This window comes from Callithrix jacchus, chromosome 14 (assembly GCF_049354715.1).
Source record: "Callithrix jacchus isolate 240 chromosome 14, calJac240_pri, whole genome shotgun sequence".
Classification (NCBI taxonomy): domain Eukaryota; kingdom Metazoa; phylum Chordata; class Mammalia; order Primates; family Cebidae; genus Callithrix; species Callithrix jacchus.
In genome coordinates, this window is record NC_133515.1 from 37,491,569 (window position 1) to 37,513,423 (window position 21,855).

Sequence of the window (21,855 nt, forward strand, 5' to 3'; positions counted from 1 at the left end):
GAACTTTCAACCCAGAATTTCATATTCAGCCAAACTTAACTTCATAAGTGAAGGAAAAATAAAATCCTTTGCAAACAAGCAAGTACTCAGAGATTTTGTCACCACCAGGCCTGCTTTACAAGAGCTCCTGAAAGAGGCACTACACATAGAAAGGAACAACCAGTACCAGCTATTGCAAAAACACACTAAATGCTAAAGAGCATCAACAGAATGAAGAATCTACATCAACTAACAGGCAAAACAGCCAGCTAGCATCAAAATGGCAGTATCAAATTCACACATAACAATATTAACCCTAAATGTAAATGGGCTAAATGCACCAATCAAAAGACACAGACTGGCAAATTGGATAAAAATCCAAAACCCATCAGTGTGCTGTATCCAGGAAACCCATCTCACATGCAAGGATACACAAAGGCTCAAAATAAAGGGATGGAGGAAGATTTACCAAGCAAATGGAGAGCAAAAAAAAGCAGGAGTTGCAATTCTCATCTCTGATAAAATAGACTTTAAAGCAACAAAGATCAAAAGAGACAAAGAAGGCCATTACATAATGGTAAAAGGATCGATACAACAAGAAGAGCTAATGATCCTAAACATATATGGACCCAATACAGGAGCACCCAGATACATAAGGCAAGTTCTTAAAGACTTACAAAGAGACTTAGACTCCCACACAATCATAGTGGGAGACTTTAACACTCCACTGTCAATATTAGACAGATCAACCAGACAGAAAATCAACAAGGATATCCAGGGCTTGAACTCAGACCTGGAGCAAGCAAACCTGATAGACATTTACAGAACTCTCCACCCCAAATCCACAGAATATACATTCTTCTCAGCACCACATCACACCTACTCTAAAATTGACCACATAATTGGAAGTAAAGCACTGCTCAGCAAATGCAAAACAACTGAAATCATAACAAACAGCCTCTCAGACCATAGTGCAATCAAGTTAGAACTCAGAATTCAGAAACCAACCCAGAACCGCACAGCTTCATGGAAACTGAACAACTGGCTCTTGAATGTTGACTGGGTAAACAATGAAATGAAGTCAGAAATAAAGAAGTTCTTCAAAACCAATGAGAACGAAGACACAACGTGCCAGAATCTCTGGGACACATTTAAAGCAGTCTCTAGAGGAAAGTATATAGCAATAAGTGCCCATATGAGGAGAATGGAGAGATCCAAAATTGACACCCTATTGTCAAAATTGAAAGAGCTAGAGGAGCAAGATCAAAAAAACTCAAAACCCAGCAGAAGACAAGAAATAACTAAGATCAGAGCTGAACTGAAGGAGATTGAGACACGAAAAACCCTTCAAAAAATCATTAAATCCAAGAGCTGGTTTTTTGAAAAGATCAACAAAATAGACAGACCACTAGCCAGATTGGTTAAAAAGAAAAGAGAGAACAACCAAATAGATGCAATAAAAAATGATGAAGGGGAAATCACCACAGACTCCACAGAAATTCAAACCATCATCAGAGAATATTACACACAACTCTATGCACATAAACTAGTAAACCTGGAAGAAATGGATAAATTCCTGGACTCCTGTGTCCTCCCAAGCCTCAACCAGGAGGAAGCTGAAACTATGAATAGACCAATTAACAAGGTCAGAAGTCGAGGCAGCAATTAAGAGCCTACCACACAAAAAAAAGCCCAGGTCCAGACGGGTTCACAGCCAAATTCTACCAGACACACAAAGAGGAGCTGGTACCATTCCTTCTAAAACTATTTTAAATAATCCAAAAAGAGGGAATCCTTCCCAAATCATTTTATGAGACCAACATCATCCTGATACCAAAACCCAGCAGAGACCCAACAAGAAAAGAAAACTTCCGGCCAATATCCATGATGAACATAGATGCAAAAATCTTCAATAAAATATTGGCAAGCCGATTGCAACAGCAAATCAAAAAACTTATTCATCACGATCAAGTAGGATTCATCCCGGGGATGCAAGGCTGGTTCAACATACGCAAGTCTATAAACGTAATTCGCCACATAAACAGAACCAAAAACAAAAACCACATGATTATCTCAATTGACGCAGAGAAGGCATTTGACAAAGTTCAACAGCCCTTTATGCTAAAAACCCTCAATAAACTCGGTATCGATGGAACGTATCTCAAAGTAATAAAAGCTATTTACGACAAACCAACAGCCAATATCATACTGAATGGGCAAAAACTGGAAGCATTCCCTTTGAAATCCGGCACTAGACAAGGATGCCCTCTCTCACCACTCCTATTCAATATAGTACTGGAAGTTCTAGCCAGAGCAATCAGGCAAGAAAAAGAAATAAAGGGTATTCAAATAGGAAAGGTGGAAGCCAAATTGTCTCTATTTGCAGACGACATGATAGTATACCTAGAAGATTCCATCGCCTCAGCCCAAAAACTCCTGAAACTGATAAGCAACTTCAGCAAAGTCTCAGGATATAAAATCAATGTGCAGAAATCACAAGCGTTCGTCTACACCAATAACAGACTTAAAGAAAGCCAAATCAAGAACGAACTGCCATTCACAATTGCTACAAAAAGAATAAAATACCTTGGAATACAACTCACAAGGAACGTAAGAGACCTCTTCAAGGAGAACTACAAGCCACTGCTCAATGAAATCAGAGAGGACACAAACAGATGGAGAAACATTCCATATTCATGGTTAGGAAGAATTAATATCGTGAAAATGGCTATACTGCCCAAAGTAATTTACAGAATCAGCACTATCCCCATCAAGCTACCATTGACTTTCTTCACAGAACTGGAAAAAACCACCATGAACTTCATATGGAACCAAAAGAGAGCCCGCATAGCCAAATCAATTCTAAGCAAAAAGAACACAGCGGGGGGCATCACACTACCGGATTTTAAACTATACTACAAGGCTACAGTAATCAAAACAGCATGGTACTGGTACCAAAACAGAGATATAGACCAATGGAACAAAACAGAGGCACCAGAGGCAGCACAACATATCTACAACTTTACAATCTTTGATAAACCTGACAAAAACAAGCAATGGGGAAAGGATTCCCTATTTAACAAATGGTGTTGGGAAAACTGGCTAGCCATGTGCAGAAAGCAGAAACTGGACCCCTTCCTGACACCTTACACTAAAATTAACTCCAGATGGATTAAAGACTTAAACATAAGACCTGGCACGATAAAAACCCTAGAAGGAAATCTAGGCAAAACTATCCAGGACATAGGAGTAGTCATGGACTTCATGAACAAAACACCAAAAGCATTGGCAGCAAAAGCCAAAATAGACAAATGGGACCTAATGAAACTCCACAGCTTCTGCACGGCAAAAGAAACAGTCACTAGAGTGAATCGGCAACCAACAGAATGGGAAAAAATTTTTGCAGTTTACCCATCTGACAAAGGGCTGATATCCAGAATTTCCAAAGAACTCAAACGGATTTACAGGAAAAAAACAAGCCCATTCAAAAGTGGGCAAAGGATATGAACAGACACTTTACGAGAGAAGACATATATGAGGCTAACAATCATATGAAAAAATGCTCATCGTCACTGGTCATCAGAGAGATGCAAATCAAAATCACATTAAGATACCATCTCACGCCGGTTAGAATGGCGATCATTAAAAAATCTGGAGACAACAGATGCTGGAGAGGATGTGGAGAAAAAGGAACACTTTTACACTGTTGGTGGGAGTGTAAATTAGTCCAACCATTGTGGAAGACAGTGTGGCGATTCCTCAAGGCCTTAGAAATAGAAATTCCATTTGACCCAGCAATCCCATTACTGGGTATATATCCAAAGGACTATAAATCATTCTACTATAAGGACACATGCACACGAATGTTTATTGCAGCACTGTTTACAATAGCAAAGACCTGGAATCAACCCAAATGCCCATTGATGATAGACTGGATTGGGAAAATGTGGCACATATACACCATGGAATATTATGCTGCAATCAGAAATGATGAGTTCGTGTCGTTTGTAGGGACATGGATGAATCTGGAGAACGTCATCCTCAGCAAACTGACACAAGAACAGAAAATGAAACACCGCATATTCTCACTCATAGGTGGGTGATGAAAAGTGAGAACACATGGACACAGAGAGGGGAGTACTAAACACTGGGGTCTATTGGGGGGAAAAGGGGAGGGCCAGTGGGAGGGGGAGGTGGGGAGGGATAGCCTGGGGAGAAACGCCAAATGTGGGTGAAGGGGTGAAAGCAAACAGAACACACTGCCATGTGTGTACCTATGCAACTGTCTTGCATGCTCTGCACGTGTACCCCAAAACCTAAAATGCAATAAAAAAAATAAGAAAAAAGAAAAAAAAAAAAAATATATATATATATAAATTAAACTTTATCATAGTTATGTATGTGTAGGGACAAAAGCAGCATATATAGGCTTCAGTATTATTTGCATTCACTGGGGGTCTTGGAACGTGTCCCCGTGATTAAGGTGATAGTATCCTGTCTTTTTTAGTCTTTATAACATACTTTACATGGTTAAAATCAGTAAATAAAAAATTCTTTTTTATTTAATATGGTTTTACTCATTTTTCTGTATTACTGAATAGCCTTTAATTTTTTAAAAAACTGTCATGTTTGTCCATATAGTTGTTTTATCATAATTAAGTATTTCTCTGTTGGACATTTTGATCTAGAACAGGAGTCAGCAAGTGTCTTTTTTTGTAAAAGGCTGCATAGTAAATATTTTAGGCTTTACGGACTAGATGATTACTGTTGTAACTGCTCAACTCTATGCTATAGCATGAAAACAGCCATAGACAATATGTAAACATATAAGGATGGCTGTCTTCCAATGGAACTTTATTTACAAAAACAAAGGATGGGCTAATAATTTTCCAAGCCCCAGAATACAAAGGTAACCTTGCATGAGAGATAGAAAAGAGGTAGCAGATCATTGATTTACAGTAGTATTTTATTTTATCAGGATACTTTGTTATATTTTTTATTAACTAGGTTTTTCATTTTTAAAAAACCATACACTCATGATTAAAAAATAAAATAACCAGTAGAAAGGATATACAGAACAAGGGAAATTAACCTCTCTAGAGGAAACCATTCCTACCAGTTTCTTTCTTTTCTTTTTTTAGACAGTCTTGCTCTGTTGCTCAGGCTGGATTGCAGTCTCATGATCTCAGCTCACTTCAACCTCCACCTCCCATGTTCAAGTGATTTCTTCTGCCTTAGCCTCCTGAGTAGCTGGGACTACAGGCCCCTGCCACCATGCCTGGCTATTTTTTTTTATATTTAGTAGTGACGGGGTTTCACCATGTTGGCCAGGCTGCTCAAACTCCTGACCTCAGGTGATCCACCCACCTCAGCCTCCCAAAGTGCGGGGATTATAGGCATGAGCCATCATGCCTAGCCACTACCAGTTACTCATGTTTTCTTCCAGAAGTGGTCTGTATGTATAGCTTTACAAGCACATATACGCTTATATATTCCCATTTATATACCAAAAAGGAAACACATTGTATACTTTTCTCTGTATCTAGCTTTTTCCACATAATAGTTACTTAAAAGTTCACTGCTATAGTCAATATTTTACTTAATTAAAGCATTTTATTAATAATGCCTACTATATGTTATTATCTTGATTAATTTCTTAACTCTCACTGTCCTTTATATAAAGCAAAGAAAGATTATGAAAGATAAATGCAAGAAAACTTGAAGAGAGAATATTGGGCCTAAGCAAGTTCTAAAGGGTTTCTTCTTTTATTGTGGTGCTCTTTGCTTGTCAAGTCTATGACAGATTTATATGATTTATATGGTTGTCAGTTTCCTTGGTGGTCTTTGAAAATATTTGCATTAGATTGCTACTTTTTAAAAATTTTGAAAAATAAATTTTATTTTTTTAATTTAGATTAACGTTACTACAGGAAACTCACCGCTCACACCTGAGAGAATATGAAAAATATGTACAGGATGTCAAAAGCTCAAAGAGTACTATCCAGAACCTAGAGAGTTCATCAAATCAAGCTCTAAATTGTAAATTCTATAAAAGCATGAAAATTTACGTGGAAAATTTAATTGACTGCCTTAATGAAAAGGTACATATCAATATTTATATTATTTCCTTTGTTGGAGAAAACCCTTTACCACACAATTAAGAAAAGTCTAGCCAGGCACGATGGCTCATGTCTGTAATCCCAGCACTTGGGAGGCTGAAGTGGGTGGATCAGGGGAGGTTGGGAGTTCAAGACCAGCCTGACCAACATGGAGAAACCCTGTCTCTACTAAAAATACAAAATTAGCCAGGCATGGTGACATGTGCCGGTAATCCCAGCTACTCGGGAGGCTGAGGCAGGAGAATTGCTTGAATCAAGAGGTGGAGGTTGTGGTAAACCAAGATTGCACCACTGTACTCCAGCCTGAGCAAGAAGAGTGAAACTCTGTCTCAAAAAAAAAAAAACTGAAGTCTAAATCTCACAATTGGATTCTTTTTCGCTAGTATTTTTCCTACACATTTTTAACATAAGATAATATTAAGCATTCTCTTAATGTTGGATATTCAAGTTTTTTGTATTTTATTATTATAAGTAACATTGTATGAAATTTTATATGTAAATTTTTGTTACAACTACATTCGTTTAAGGAAAATCCCTTAAAAATGAAGTCAAAGAAAATGAATTAATAAGTCTAAATATTTTCAAGACTTATGAAACATTGCAAAATTGTCCTTCAGAAAGATTGTTCCAGTTTTATTAGTTTACTAGATTAGGAAGAAATAAATTTTGTTTTCACATATCATATTTTTATCTCAAGCAAACTCTATGGTTTTCTTCTTGTGAATTATGTTTGTCATCTTTGTCCTGTTACCTTTTTGGTTCTTAGTGGAGATTTTTCCTTTTTGTTTTCTAGTTTTCTTAGAGTATGAACAACTCTTTGTAGCTTAAAATTTTTTAATGCTTTATCATACTTGATGTAAACTTTCCAGATTTGTCTTTTGAATATGTTTGTGATGGTTTTTCTTTTAACGTTCGGCTGTTTTGAAATTTTTGTTTTTAGTTTTTGTTTTATGCATACTAAGTTCTTACATCGGGGCCTTCAGTTGTCCATTTTTAAAAATAGATTAACCATTTCAATTAATTTTACTCTACTTTCCACATTATTTTTATTTGTTTTTTGGGGGGGTTGGCAGAGTCTTGCTCTGTTGCCCAGGCTGGAGTGTAGTAGCGTGATCTTGGCTCACTGCAACCTCTGCCTCCCGGGTTCAAGTGATTCTCGTGCCTCAGCCTCCCATGCTGGGACTACAGGCATGTAGCACTACACCCAGCTAATTTTTTGTATTTTTAGTAGAGACCCGGATTCACCATGTTGCCCAACTGGTCTCAAACTCCTGAGGTCACAAAATCCACCTGCCTCAACCCTTCAAAGTGCTAGGATTACAGGCCTGAGCCATTGGGCTCGCCCACATTATTTTTTATTTAAAATTGAAATGTTGCTAAATAATGGGATGCTTTGTACCAATTGTTGTTTTAAGTTGGCTACCTTCTACTATCACTTGGTACATACTTTTTGAAGTATTTATTACAATGTAATTTTCTTTCTTCATTAACCCTTGAAGAATTATACTGTTAAAATTTTGCCATCCTGTGCATGAATGTATTCATTGCAGCAGCTGTGGAATATCAGTGGAGTTGGAAAAATTGTTGCTCCCCAAAATATTGAGAGTTTCAGTTTCAACTAGTCTCAATTCTGTATCACATTATAGCTTTCTTACGTGTGTCTGGTTAGTTTTTCCTCCCTTCCTCAATTTTTCAAATTTCAACAGCTTCAAGTGCCCCCACCTACTTTCCACACCCTAGGCCTGTGAAAACATCCACACTGTTCATTTTCACCTATTCTTCTAGCTCAGAAAAAGAAAAATCTTCTATCTCAAACTCTTGTCCATGTTCCTGACTCCATCCATTTGGTTTCTTTTTTTTTTTTTTTTTTTTTCTTCGAGAGAGAGTATTGTTCTGTTGCCCAGACTGGAATGCAGTGGTGCGATCTCAGCTCACTGCAACCTCCCCATCCAGGATTCAAGTGATTCTCCTGCCTCAGCCTCCTGAGTAGCTGGGATTGAAGACAGGCACCATTGCACCTGGCTAATTTTTGTATTGTTAGTAGAGACGGGTTTCACCATGTTGGCCAGGCTGGTCTTGAACTCCTCACCTCAAGTGATCCACCCACCTCCCAAAGTGCTGGATAACAGGCATGAGCCACCGCACCTGGCCCCCAACTGTTTTCTCTGTCTCTGATATTTATAACAGTTCCAGTAGACTAAGTCAGTTTTCTGATTTTTAATATTAAAAGTATTAGCAGCTAGGTGTGCTGCATATAATGTTTTGTAATTGAGATGCGATAGTATTGGGAATGTTTCTTTGTATGAGAATTGAGCATATAAATATGCTTATATATCTTCTAAATGTTACCTTTATATATATATATGTATATATATTTTATTACTGATGACCTACAAAATGTTACTTATATATGTATTTCAGATTATCAACATCCAAGAAATAGAATCATCCATGCATGCACTCCTTTTAAAACAAGCTATGACCTTTATGAAACGCAGGCAAGATGAATTAAAACACGAATCAACGTATTTACAACAGTTATCACGTTAGTGTTTTTCATGTTCAATACAATTTTTTATTCATTAAGCAAAATTATGTGAATAATAAAAATATTTTTGTAAACATTTTTTGTGTGTATTTTCCCACAAACCCTTTATGCACCAACTTTCAAAAACTCAACATATTTAGAAATAGGACTTAATAATGTTTTAAATTAAGCCTAAGAGTAAAAAATAAACATTACTTCCTATTATTTACTATGTCAGGCAAATAATCATTTAATGAATGTTTTGAGATAAGTTCATGTAATTCTGTAAAGTCTATTAGAAATCTAACTTAATAGTTTCAAAGCCCTTTCAAAAGTTGGTTCTGGTGAGTTTCAATATAGATTTATGTTTAGGGTCTCATTATATAAAATATGAATGCCTCCTTTTTTTTCCCACATTGGTTTTGTACTTTCAGAAATATCTTCCTTTGATTAAGGTGCTATCAGGAGATAGTGAAAGACCATAATCAAGTAGGTAATAAATGCAAAGGCAGAGTGACTTTAAGTGAAATACACGACCTTAGTGGATTGTAAATAATGGTATCATATATTAAAATAAGAAGTAATGTGACTAGAATACAGTAGTCCCTCTAATCTGCAGTTTTGCTTTCCACAGTTCCAAAAATGGTGAGTCAGTAGTGGTCCAAAAATGATGAGTACAGTACAGTAAGATATTTTGAGAGATACCCCACATGCATATAACTTACATTACAGCATATTGTTTCCACTGTTCTACTTTATTGCTATTGTTAATCTTGTACTGTGCCTAATTAATAAGTTAAACTTTATCATAGGTATATATATAGAGGGAAAAACAAATAGGGTTCGGCACTATGTGTGGTTTTTGGCATCCACTGAGGTTCTTGGAATGTAGCCCTGCAGATTAGGGGGGACTACTGTATTGGTAAAGCCAATATTTCTTGCATTTGGCTATGGAAAAAAATGGTAAAAACTACTGGAAAAGAATTTGAGGAAACAAAACTTTGTGGAAGAACTTTGTCACTGTTCTCAAGTGCCAAACATTCACCAGCCAAAGTACATTTTTAGGCTAACGAACCTGTCAATACTGCAATAAAGAGTTAACATTGAAATTTTATGGCATAATAAATTGCAAAATTTAAGTTTATTTGTATATTTACATATGCATATATGTTTATACATCCATGATATTACCTTCATTTTCAAAGCATTTCACTGTTTTTATTTGAGAATTTGTAGTATGAAGTCACTTTTATTTATTAACAGACAAAGATGAGACATCCACAAATGGAAACTTCACAGTAGATGGAAAAACTCAATGGATTTTAGAAGAGATTGAATCTCGAAGGTAGCTATATAAAGTGAAGATTTAAAAAAAGCATCATTGAGCAAGTACTTTTCACTACTTAAATATAATTAACCACATGGTATCATTAACCATACCTGATGTATATTATTAATTTGTGAGAATAATAGAAAAACAAAATTCAGTAAAACCATCCTTGACTGCTTTAAAGACATACTGGTATATTTGAATCAGTTAAAAGGAATAGGTAAAATGACATTTATCAGGCTGGGGATTGCTCGTAACTAGAACCCGGTCCTAATTATATTGCTACCCCCTCTTCAGAATCTGGCTAGCTCATGGGAATGTCATATAAGAAAACAAAAACAAAAAAACGGAAAACCACCAACTCAAATGAAACTAAAAATGTCAAAAAAGTAAGAAAATTGTATGTTGATATGATAGTATATTTATAGCCATTTAAAATAAATGATAACATTATTTTCAGCAAGAGATAAAAAAAATTTTTTTGAAGCATTTATTTTCAGCAAGAGCTATTTACTTTTTGCTATTTTTGGTTTGTCGAAAAATATAGAACAAAAAGAAAACAAGCAAGGGTGCTTTCTGGGAATTATAACCATCAGGAAGGAACATCTAGTGACGATGAATTGTCTTCAGCAGAGATGGTAGACTTCCAAAAAAGCCAAGGTCAGTTACCAAGTTTCTAATATATCATGGTTTGAGTTTTGAGACAATGAGAAACGCTTTGCTGTGATCGCCCTTAATAAGTAAATAATCTATATGAAACAGTTGGGCAAATTGAGGAAAAATAAAACACATTTTTCCTCTGTAAGACTCTTTCCCTACCTCTGAAAAAATGGAGTAAAATGAAGGAGGAACATTGTGAGTATTCTTGCATCTTCGTAGTTTTTTCTGTTAGACTTTCTCCTATTACTAATGAACATCTTCATTTCTTTACCACACATACTTTGTATATTATCATTTTTATTTTAAAATATTATGAAAATATCTTCTCATCTTTTTAGCATGATGTGAAGATAAGATACATATAGTTGAAAGATTCTGGGCTCTGGAGTTAAATAAATTTGGATTCTAAGGGAGATTTTATTCTGTGTAATCTTAGACAAATTTCTTGTCTCCCCTACATTTGATGTTGTTTTGTGTGTAAATAGGTAGGCTATACCTATATGGTAGGAAAAATAGCTACGATGGTGAAATGAGATAAATATATTTCTGTTGGCATATGGCCGGGGTATATATGGTAGCTTTTATTAGTGTTGATATTATTACTTTGTTGCTAAAATGATTTTTTAATAAAAATTTATATGTTACTATTAAAGGACAAATTTTAGCTGAATTGATTGCAGTCCTTCACGGCCGTGTTTTTAAGGAAGCAAACACAGTTCACAACTTAAAATGCATAAAGGGACTTACTTTGCTTACAGGTGACATTTTACAGGATCAGAAGAAAGTTTTTGAAGATGTGCATGATGGTTTTTGTAACATCCAGAATATTTTGTTGAAATTTCAGCAATGGCGAGAAAAGTTTCCTGACTCCTATTATGAAGCTTTTATTAGTTTATGCATACCGAAGCTTTTAAATCCCCTAATACGAGTTCAGTTGATTGATTGGAATCCTCTTAAGGTATTTATACTTAACATGTGAAAAATTATCCTGATTATATTAGTTACTTAAATTCCCTTACTGTTATGTTAACTATTAAATACCTTACCCTTAGAGTTGCAGCTGAAATTTAGAGCTTTGGAACAGTAGTCAGAGAACATGTGCTTTAAGCTACATTCCTATCTTCTTGGCTCTCACTTGATTTTTAGGCTGAGGCAGCACTAAACATCAGTAAAGCAAACGTATTTTTTTTTTTTAGCTTCTTGTATATTAAATTTAAAATCTTCCCAAAAAGTATAAGGTACTGTTGGGTTTGGGGAACAGTATTTTTCCTTTATATCTATTTTGGGGAAAGTAGATATAAAAGCCTTGTTTCAAGAATTCTTAAGTTGGAGTTGACATACTGGAAAGGGTTGCTTAGGGTTGCATTGAGGAGGTGGAATACAAGAGTTCGAAAGGTTTATGGAATAAACAGGATGAGACAGAAAGGGAAAGGTGTTTCATAAAGGCATAAAGAGAGAAATATTAGTTCAGGAGCTAGAAATTGCACAGATATTTAGATCCTAAGTTAAGAAATATAAACTCAATTCACTGAATTTGACTGACTACAGTAAGAAATAAAAGAAATATGAACTCAGCAACTGCCTACTGTGTAACAGGACCTTTAAATCACATACAAATTACATATTTATGCTAACGAGAATTGAAGAGGCCAGAAATAAACTTTGCTTAAAGTGGATGGATTTTTTTTTTTTTTTTTTTGAGATGGAGTTTCGCTCTTGTTACCCAGGCTGGAGTGCAATGGCGCGATCTTGGCTCACCGCAACCTCCGCCTCCTGGGTTCAGGCAATTCTCCTGTCTCAGCCTCCTGAGTAGCTGGGATTACAGGCACGCGCCACCATGCCCAGCTAATTTTTTGTATTTTTAGTAGAGACGGGGTTTCACCATGTTGACCAGGTTGGTCTCGATCTCTTGACCTCGTGATCCACCCGCCTCGGCCTCCCAAAGTGCTGGGATTACAGGCTTGAGCCACCACGCCCGGCCGGAGTATTTTAAATAAAACAATTCCATGACTGTTTCAAGTGCCTAACAAATGTATATTTTGCTCCTAGCAGACTGCTTGCCATGTGGTAGGCTCTAAAGGCTCTGGCACACAACACACTAGGTAGTTGTTGAGTGTTTGTTGTGTGATTGAATGCATGAAATGCAGCTTCTTGTTATGTTGCTTAGACACCCTGTCTCAGTCATGCTGTCCTGCCATCCTGCCTAGCCTTGGTAGTCTAGTGTTACAATAGGGAATCAATCTCCTCTGATCTTTAGAAAAGCTCTGGTAATTATTGAAAAAATTAATAACTATTTTAAAATACACTAATTTTGAATGGTTTCTTTATAACTTCTATAATTTTCTTTGTAAGTTGGATTCCACAGGTTTAAAAGAGATGCCATGGTTCAAATCTGTAGAAGAATTTATGGATAGCAGTGTAGAAGACTCAACGAAGGAAAGTAGTTCAGATAAAAAAATCTTGTCTACTATAATGAACAAAACAATTGTTCCCCGACTTACAGGTACTGCATTGTAACCTTGATAAAATTAAATTATTTTTTAACAGAGTATGTATTGTTAACTTCTGTTATGTTCACAAATTTTTTTCAGAAGTTTTTAAACACAAGGAAATGTTATGTGTAGTAAAAATCAACAGATGTCAAATTTAAGCTGGTTAAAAATTTTTTGTTTGTACAGGTTGTCGGCCACGAAACTGCTAATACTTATACTGGTTCTAATCCTCTTCTGTCTTATCATCAGCAATTCCAACAGTTGATCATTCTTTCTTCCTAGAAACACTGTCTTTACTTGGCTTCTAATATACCACACTTTTAGTTTCCTGCCCACCTTGCTGGTCTTTGCTGTCTGCTTGTCACCTCTTTGACTTCCAAGTGCCACAGCATCTCAGGATTCAGGTCACTTACCTTCTTTTTTCTATTTACATTTACTCAGTTAGTATTTAAAGTCAATTTAGCGTTTGTGGCATTCCTGGCTGCTTCAGTCATTTTTTAGCACACTTCCATCCATACTACATGTGTCTTCTTTTTCCCTTCAGTTCTCTCATTACGTTTCTTTTCCTTTTCTTTAAAAAACATTACTTTGGCTGGGTGTGGTGTCTGACACCTGTAATCCCCGCAATTTGGGAGGCCAAGGCGGGTGGCTCAGATGAGGTCAGCTCTTTGAGACCAGCCTGGCCAACATTGTGAAACCCCTCTTTACTAAAAATACAAACAATTAGCTGGGTGTGGTGGCAGGCGCTGCCATCCTACTCTGCAGGCTGATGCAGAATAGCTTGAACGTGGGAGGCAGAGGTTGCAGTGAGCAAAGATCGTGCCATTTTACTCCAGCCTGGGTGACAAAGGTGAAACTCTTTCTCAAAAACAACAGCAACAACAACAAAAAGAAAACATTGCTTCATTCCACTCACATCTGCCACTAGCATCTATAAGCACTTAACATTAATGATTGTGCTTCCGACAAGCAAAGACAAGTGAAGTCTTTTGTTTTACCTGTGTACTTGATAAGGATCCATTTCACTATGTCATTGAGAAAGAAGTTTGACAGCAAAGACTCTACAACTCTGTTTTATTTTTTGTGTGTTCATTTTTGAGACAGTCTTCCTCTGTTTTCCAGTCTGGAGTACAGTGGCATGAACATTGCTCATTGCAGACTTGAATTCCTGGGGTCAAGTGATCCTCCCACGTCAGCCTTTCAATTAGCTGGGACTCCAGTCCCGTGCTAGCACAGCCAGCTAATTTTTAAAAGAATTTTTTTAGAGACAAGGTCTTGCTATGTTGCCCAGGCTAGTCTCAGACTCCTGGCCTCAAAATATCTTTCCCCTCAGCTTCCCAAAGCACTGGGATAATAGAGGTGAGTCATCATGCCCAGCCTAGAAGTCTGAACCAATCAGCCTTATACTTGCTTCTTAAGCAACTTGATTAAACTTTAAAAGATTTTGGCTGGGCGCAGTGGCTCATGCCTGTAGTCCCAGCGCTTTGCAAGTTGGAGATGGGAGGATCGCTTTAGCACAGGAGTTTGGGACCAGCCTGGGAAACATGGTGAAACACCATCTCTGTTTATAAATTTTTGAATTTAAAAACAAAAACTTTCAAGACTTTATTTCAGTGAACCTTACGGTGCAGTTGTGGGATGTATTAGAAAGTTACTATTTTTAACTAGCTCTACTAATGATAGAGTGCATGTGCCTCATTTAAGCACTCTGCTGAAAATAATCTAAATACTTCTGATGAAACGTCCCACAAATAAGTAGCTTTGTGAGAAATTAACACTGACTGAATCCCGATAGTGGTTGAATTCTACATATATTTCAAAGATGGCACTAACAGAATGTGCTACTGGATGGGTTGCGCAGCAAGAGAGAAAGAGAGAAATCAAGAATGGTTCCATGGGTCTTGGCCTGAGCAACTGGAAGGACAGAGGTGCCATTTCCTGAAATGAAAAATTCTGAGAGGAGTAAGCTTAATGTGAGGAGCTATGTTAGAAGCTCCATTTGGGACATGTTGAGTTTGATGTAACTGCAATCTAATTGGAAATGTCAGGTCAATTGTTGAATATATGAGTCTTAAAGGGGGAGGTCCAGTCAGAAAGTATAAGTTTGGAATTTATCCACATGATGTTTATTGATGGCATTTAAAGTCATAAAACTGACTTCAAATACTAAGTGAGGGAATGTAAATAGAAAAGAGAAGGTAAGTGACCTGAATCCTGAGGTACTGTAGCACTTGGAAGTCAGAGGTGACAAGCAGACAGCAAAGGCCAGAGAGGTGGGCAGGAAACTAAGAGTGTGGTATCCTGGAAGCCAAGTAAAGACAGTGTTTCTAGGAAGAAAGAATGATCAACTGTTGGAGTTGATGATAAGTCAGATGAGGATTAGAATCAGTCATTGGAGTTTGCTATGTGAATGTCATCTGTGATTTGCTAAAAGCATATTAGGTGAACTGGTAAGAGATAAGGCCTAATTAAAGGGAAATCAGGAACAAAGTGAGAAGAGAGAAATTGGAGATAGAAGTTTAGACAGTACTTTGGGGGATTTTGTTGTAAAAGGTAGGAGGGAAATGGAACAGTACTTGAGGAGGAAGTAGGGCTAAGAGGGGGATTATTTTTAATACAAGATAAATAGTTATTTGTAGGGTGTTGGAAAAAGTCTAGTCTGAATGATGTCAATACCAAAGTGGATGACAGAGTTCTGGGGACAAGATCTTTGACTAAGCCAAAAGGTTGGAATCTCATGCACAAAATAAACAGTTCGCCTGAAGTGATGGCAGGGCGGGTGCTTCATTTATAGGAATAGGAGACAAATTAGAGCATATGGGCACAGATGCAGGTAGGCGTGTAGGTGCTGTGGTAGGAGATCTGTAGAGCTGTTTTTCAGATTGCTTCTATTTTCTTAGCAAATTAGGAAGTAATTAGCTGAAAGAGAGAGCAAGAAAGTAGAAAAATAAAGTAGGAAATAATCATCTAGAAGAAAAAAGTCCATCAACTGAGAATGAGATCAAGGAGAAGGGAGAAGGTATAAAGTAATCATCTAGGTGAGAGAGAGAATGAATGGACCTGAAATGGAGAGAGGCTTGCTCAAGTTGTATAGTGATCACGTTAATGTGATTTTTTTTCCAGCCACTTTTTATCTGTTTGGTTGAAGGCGGAGACTCAGTGACAAGGTAAACCTAACTATAGAGAGTTGTAGTTTAGTCAGAGGAGTTTAACAAAGCCCAAGAAGAACCAGGAAATTGAGAGTGTATGCAAATATGTAATAGTAATAATTGGCCATGGATCTTACACTGAATAAGGAGAGAAGTAGTGTTTGTTAGGTTTTGATTATTTGTATATGAGAAGCAAAACAATCTGGCAAATAAATTGTGCACCACTGAAATATTTGTTTCAGACTTCGTAGAATTCCTTTGGGATCCTTTATCAACCTCACAGACGACAAGTTTAATAACACATTGCAAAGTGATTCTTGAAGAACATTCCACTTGTGAAAATGAAGTTAGTAAAAGCAAACAGGTAATAATTTCTAGAGCTGTGAACACCATGATGTATCTGTAAAGCATTATTATTTTTCTTACAGATCTTTGTTTATAAAAGATGCAGAAGTAATTATCAGAAAACTATTTTGGGAAAAGCATATTTACTTTTGATTTATAGAAACTAGACTTTTTCTCAGACCGTACTGAGATGAAAAAAAATTTTTTTAACTAGACTATTTTTCTTCTTTATAATAAGATGAAAGAATACACGCTGATACTTCTGAACACTGTGATGGGAGTGGTAATCATTTTAAAATATACACATACATGTAAAGACCCAGATTACTACTTCCATTCCTATTAGCTTACTTTTCTCTGTTCGGTGATCTGATTTGTGTTCTTATGGTAAAGGCAGCCATCTTTTAGGTTTATGAATATACATTGGTCCTACAGAGATGAACAGGTATAAATTCATAGTGCAAATTCATTTCTTCTAAAGGAAAACAACACTCATTATCTTTGTTCTTTTAGCAAAAATCTAGTGGCATTGTGGCCGTGCTTGAATAACGGTTTCAAAATTAGACTAACACTTATTATATTAACTAGTTATTTGTAATCTGCCAAATAATAATAATCTCTTTAATATTCAAAGTTTACTAGGACAGATCTTGATCTTAGAGTGACCTAGAATTCAGTTCACTGAACATAAGACGTATCGAGGAACTTTTTATAGAGATCTTGCTGAGAATCTGCTAATTCTTTCATTCTGGTATTTTGTTTGTTTGTTTGTTTGTTTATTGATGAAATTGTAGATTCATGCAGTTTTATGAGTAAACCTATTTTAGGATGAGCTTTAGAAAATTAAGAAGAGATTGACAGACTGGAGAATGCCCAGAGTAGAATGACAGAGGTGGTTAAAAGCAAGGAGGCATATCATATTCATATTATGAGCACCGTTAAGTGTTTAGCCCTTGGAACTGCGATTACAAAGGAGGAAAGCTGTCAGAAATGAAAGGGAGAAAAGGGATACTAGCCTAATTCTGCCTTCAAGAAGCATGTAATCTCAGAGAAAATAAGATGTACAGAAATTATAATTTAAAACAGGAAGTGAGAAGGAGAAGTAGGGAAGATAATAAACACTTATTTAATTCCAGTAATTCCAATTGTGTACTAGGCACTCTGTAAGGTCTTGTACCTGTCATCTTAATCCCAGCAGCCCTGTTTAAAAAAATGGGTGATCACCAGGCATGGTGGCTCATGCCTGTATATCTGAGTGCTTTGGGAGGCTGAGGCAAGAGGATCTCTTGAGGACAAGAGTTCAACACCAGCCTGGACATCATAGCAAGACCCATCTCTACGAAAAAATAAAAATAAAAATTAGCTGGACTCCCCATTGAGCCCAGGAGTTGAAGCTGCATTGAGCTATGATTGTGCCACCACAATGCAGCCTGGGCAATGGCAAAACCCTGTCTCAAAAAAAAAAAAAAATGGATGATAGACTCATTTTATAGATGAAGAAAATGAATCTTGAAATCTAGTTTTCACAGTGCTGCCATGAATGAGAACTAGGATTTGAACCTGAATAGTCTGCCTCTAAAGCCCAAGTTTGTCACACTGACCACATTGCCTCCCCATCAGCAGTATAGACAAAAGTACTATGTTTTCAGAGGACAGGAGAGAGAGAGGTTACCTTCAGCAGTGGGGATAAGGAAATAATTTGTCTTAGGAGTGTCATTTGAGCTGCGGCTTGAGGGAAAGGACAGGATTTCAACATGTGGCAACAGATAGAAAGGTGTTTTCTACTTAACTCCAATAGGATAAAAACTCAGGTAAAATAGAAACTGTTACAGGAATTACAGATACTTAATTTGAAAGAAGATATACAGAGAGATGGTTTTTGTATTCAAAAAAGGAATAGATTTATTCTGTGTTGTTACATAGCATAGAACCAAGATTAGTAGTTAAAAGCTATAAAGAAGCAGATATATAATTATGTATTTGCTTTTCATACAGGATTATTTAGTTATAAACTAAATGTAAATCATTGTGTTTTACCATTTATTAAATACTTTCACCTTGTCTCATTTGATCCACACAACCCTATAAGTTGTGTTTATTTTAATTGCATTTTATGGATGAAGCTGGGGCCTAGAAGGGCTAAGTCATTTGTAAAATGCTTGAGTACTACGTGGTAGACTTGGCTCTTTGTAATCACTGAAGCCTTTCAGCAGTATTATGGATTCACTCATGAAGTTTTTATAATGGATGTTTTCATCCTGAAACCCCTCTGCTATGAATGTAGAAAATGGGTTGTTTGCATGCCTAGGAGAATAGATTACATCAGAGTTTTCAGTCTCAGCTCTGAATTGGTATTTGGACCAGATAATTTTTTGTCGTGAGAATTTGTCCTGTGCACTATAGTATGCTTAGCGGCATCTCTGACTTGTACCCTTTAGGTGCCACTAGCAATCCCTGGTCTTCACAACCAAAAGTGTCTTTACACATTGTCAGCTATTCCCTAGAGATGGCAAAATGGCACCTGGTACGGAATCACTTACACTACATAATGCCCCAAATTGCTAAGACAGTTTACCAGGGGGATCACTGTATTTCTTCAGTGATAGAAGAGAATGAGACAGGTTCAAGAACGGAAATTGAGTCAGATGACATAGTTTCTGTTTTCAAAGTTAGAAGCAAATGCTGTAAGCTAATGCCTGGTGATAATAGTTTTGATTCTGACTGAAAATCTAAAGTAAATTATTATAGAAGTAGATTATGAATACTTAAAAAAGCAGTAATCACTATAATCTGTCATTGATAGGATTCCCAAATACAAACGATACTTAACATTGTTTATTGAAGCAAATGTAATGTATTATGATTATTCTTAGGGATTAAATGGGGAAATAAAAGCTTAAGTATACCTAAAACAATAATGACCAGTAGGGCAGTGGCTACCTATGGGGAGTCTCTTAGTATTAGATGTCTTCTCAGTTTCCTCCTGTTCAATATTTTTGTTGAACTGAATAAGGAGGGTAAAATACATACTACTGAAACGTGTCAGTGACAAAAAGTTAAGAATTCTGTAAGACCTGTGGATGGTAGAATTAGAATCCAAGATGTCAAAAGATTTTAGAAAATGGATTGACTCAAAAGAACGAATGAAAAAATAAATCCATGTCCTACCCTTGTGTTTAAAAATTCAATTATGTAAGTAAAAGATGGGAGAGACACAGTTTTGAAGCAACATAGGTAAGACAGATTATAATCAACATAAACCCCATGAGTCAGCAGTGTCACTTGAGTAACAGTAAAACAGATAAATGGGAATTTATCCTAGTATGTGTGTGCTATTTTGAGTAAGAATGGCATATTTCGTGATAATACCCACAGATTAGACCTTCCTTGGAATATTGCATTTAATTCTCAGGGTAAGCGTATTAAGTAGAGAGTGTCTTATGATGGTATGGGAAAGAGAAAATGTAAAAAAAAAAAACCTATGATATTAATCTTAAAATCTGGAGAATTGTCATATGGAAGTAGGGCTAGATCTATTCTTCATGATCCCAAGAAGTAAAGCAAGAAGACCAAGGAGTGGAATTGGAAGCTGTAGGAGAGAAAAATTTGTTAACTCATTTTTAACTGATCACTAATAGTCCAAAGTTATGGGCAGCCTCAGGAGATAATGATTCCGTATCAGCAAATGCTTTTAGACCTGGCTGATGGACCATTTAGTAGAAATGTGAAAATGAGTCTAAGCATCACTTGGATGTTCAGATAGATTGGTGGTTTTCAGATTCATTTTTTGTTTTTTATCAACAGAACCTATTTCAAATACATCTTACACAACCTGATACATAAACACACACACATAGAAGTAAAACTGCTCCTGCTTTTGTGAGCAGCTGCCCTTATTCTTCCCTGACCACCCCAACATCTGTCTAGACCATCCTGGGATTACCTCCATGGATATACAGAGCAGCATAAAAACCACTGGCATCACACATAAGTGCCCCTTTAAAGCTGTTTTAAAATATATGTGTATATGTACAAAGGGTTTCTGTGTGAGTCTGAACATGTGATTCAGAATGCTTGTTAAAATGGTGTAGAGTGCCTTATTTTCCACCAAACAAATGATGTTATTTAATACTTAGGAAAGTTAATGGCTCACTGTTTTTAAATATGTGAATTTATGTGGGGTTTTTGTTTTTCTGTCTTTTTTTTTTTTTTGAGACAGAGCCTTACTCTGTCACTCAGGCTGGAGTACAGTGGTGCAATCTCAGCTCACTGCTACCTCTGCCTCCTGGATTCAAGCAGTTCTTGTGCCTCAGTTTTCCAAGCAGCTGGGATTGCAGACACGTGCCACCATGCCTGGCTAATTTTTTGTATTTTTAGTAGCAACAGGGTTTCACCATGTTGGCCAGGCTGGTCTCAAACTCCTGACCTCAAGTGACCCACCCACCTCAGCCTCCCAAAGTGCTAGGATTACAGGTATGAGCCACCACACGCAGCCAGTGAATTTATGTTTTGTTTTAAACAGTCTATTTGGAAATATTAATACTTTGAAAGAAAACTTTCATGTATAAGAGTAGTATTTCCATATTCCCTTTACCCAGATTTATTTGTCCTTCATATTTTGCCCCATTGGCTTTATCATTAACCCTTCCATTTTAATATATACATATAATATTTTTTCTCCTGAATACTGAGAACAAGTTGCATATTTGTTGAGAGAAGGATATTCTGTTTTATAACCAGAGTAGTTAGCAATTTCAGTAAATTTATCAACATTCAGTCATCATTCATACTCCACTTTTGCCAGTTGATTCAATAATGTCCTTTATAGCATTTTCAATGGAACTATTTTAAGAAACAAAAGTTAGACAATATGGAAATATTTGCCAAGGCTGGCATTCAAAATCATTAAAATTAAATGAAAAAGATCGAAGCAGCTTTTTTTTCTAGCACAAACATCTAACTAAATAAGTTACATAAACTCAGATACTATTTTTTAGAGATATTGTCTAGAAAACGATCTTTTTTCTTTTGACAGAATTCAGAATGTTTAAGAAATGGAGTAAAATACAACTGAGTTTTTATTTTTAGCATTAATTAAATGTTGATATATGGGCACTTGAGGAATATGTTACAGATAATTAAGTGGAAAGAGAAAACTTCAGTTCATTATGCTTTTTATGAAAAACATATTTATTTGAATTCTACATTTATGGATAATTCAGGTAGTATACAATTTGTGAAAGCTGATTTTGTG

General features: G+C 36.3%; 1 protein-coding gene across 7 annotated transcripts in view; it reads left to right on the forward strand.

The window, feature by feature from the left end:
• GCFC2 (GC-rich sequence DNA-binding factor 2) overlaps positions 1-21,855 on the forward strand; it is a 51,007-nt gene that overhangs the window by 17,697 nt on the left and 11,455 nt on the right. For 2 of the 7 annotated variants that reach the window (XR_004733474.3, XM_035272144.3), the window contains exons 6-13: positions 3,991-4,074; positions 5,894-6,080; positions 8,520-8,643; positions 9,889-9,970; positions 10,503-10,615; positions 11,374-11,573; positions 12,968-13,118; positions 16,499-16,620. Coding sequence is in view for 3 of the 7 variants with exons in the window: in XM_035272144.3 (XP_035128035.1) it covers positions 3,991-4,074; positions 5,894-6,080; positions 8,520-8,643; positions 9,889-9,970; positions 10,503-10,615; positions 11,374-11,573; positions 12,968-13,118; positions 16,499-16,620 (1,063 nt within the window). In the remaining 4 variants the exon portion in view is untranslated. Of the gene's footprint in view, positions 1-3,990; positions 4,075-5,120; positions 6,081-8,519; positions 8,644-9,888; positions 9,971-10,502; positions 10,616-11,373; positions 11,574-12,967; positions 13,119-16,498; positions 16,621-21,855 lie in introns of those variants that run through there. The other 5 variants (XR_013526078.1, XM_008980441.4, XR_004733475.3 and 2 more) reach the window with 4 other exon arrangements.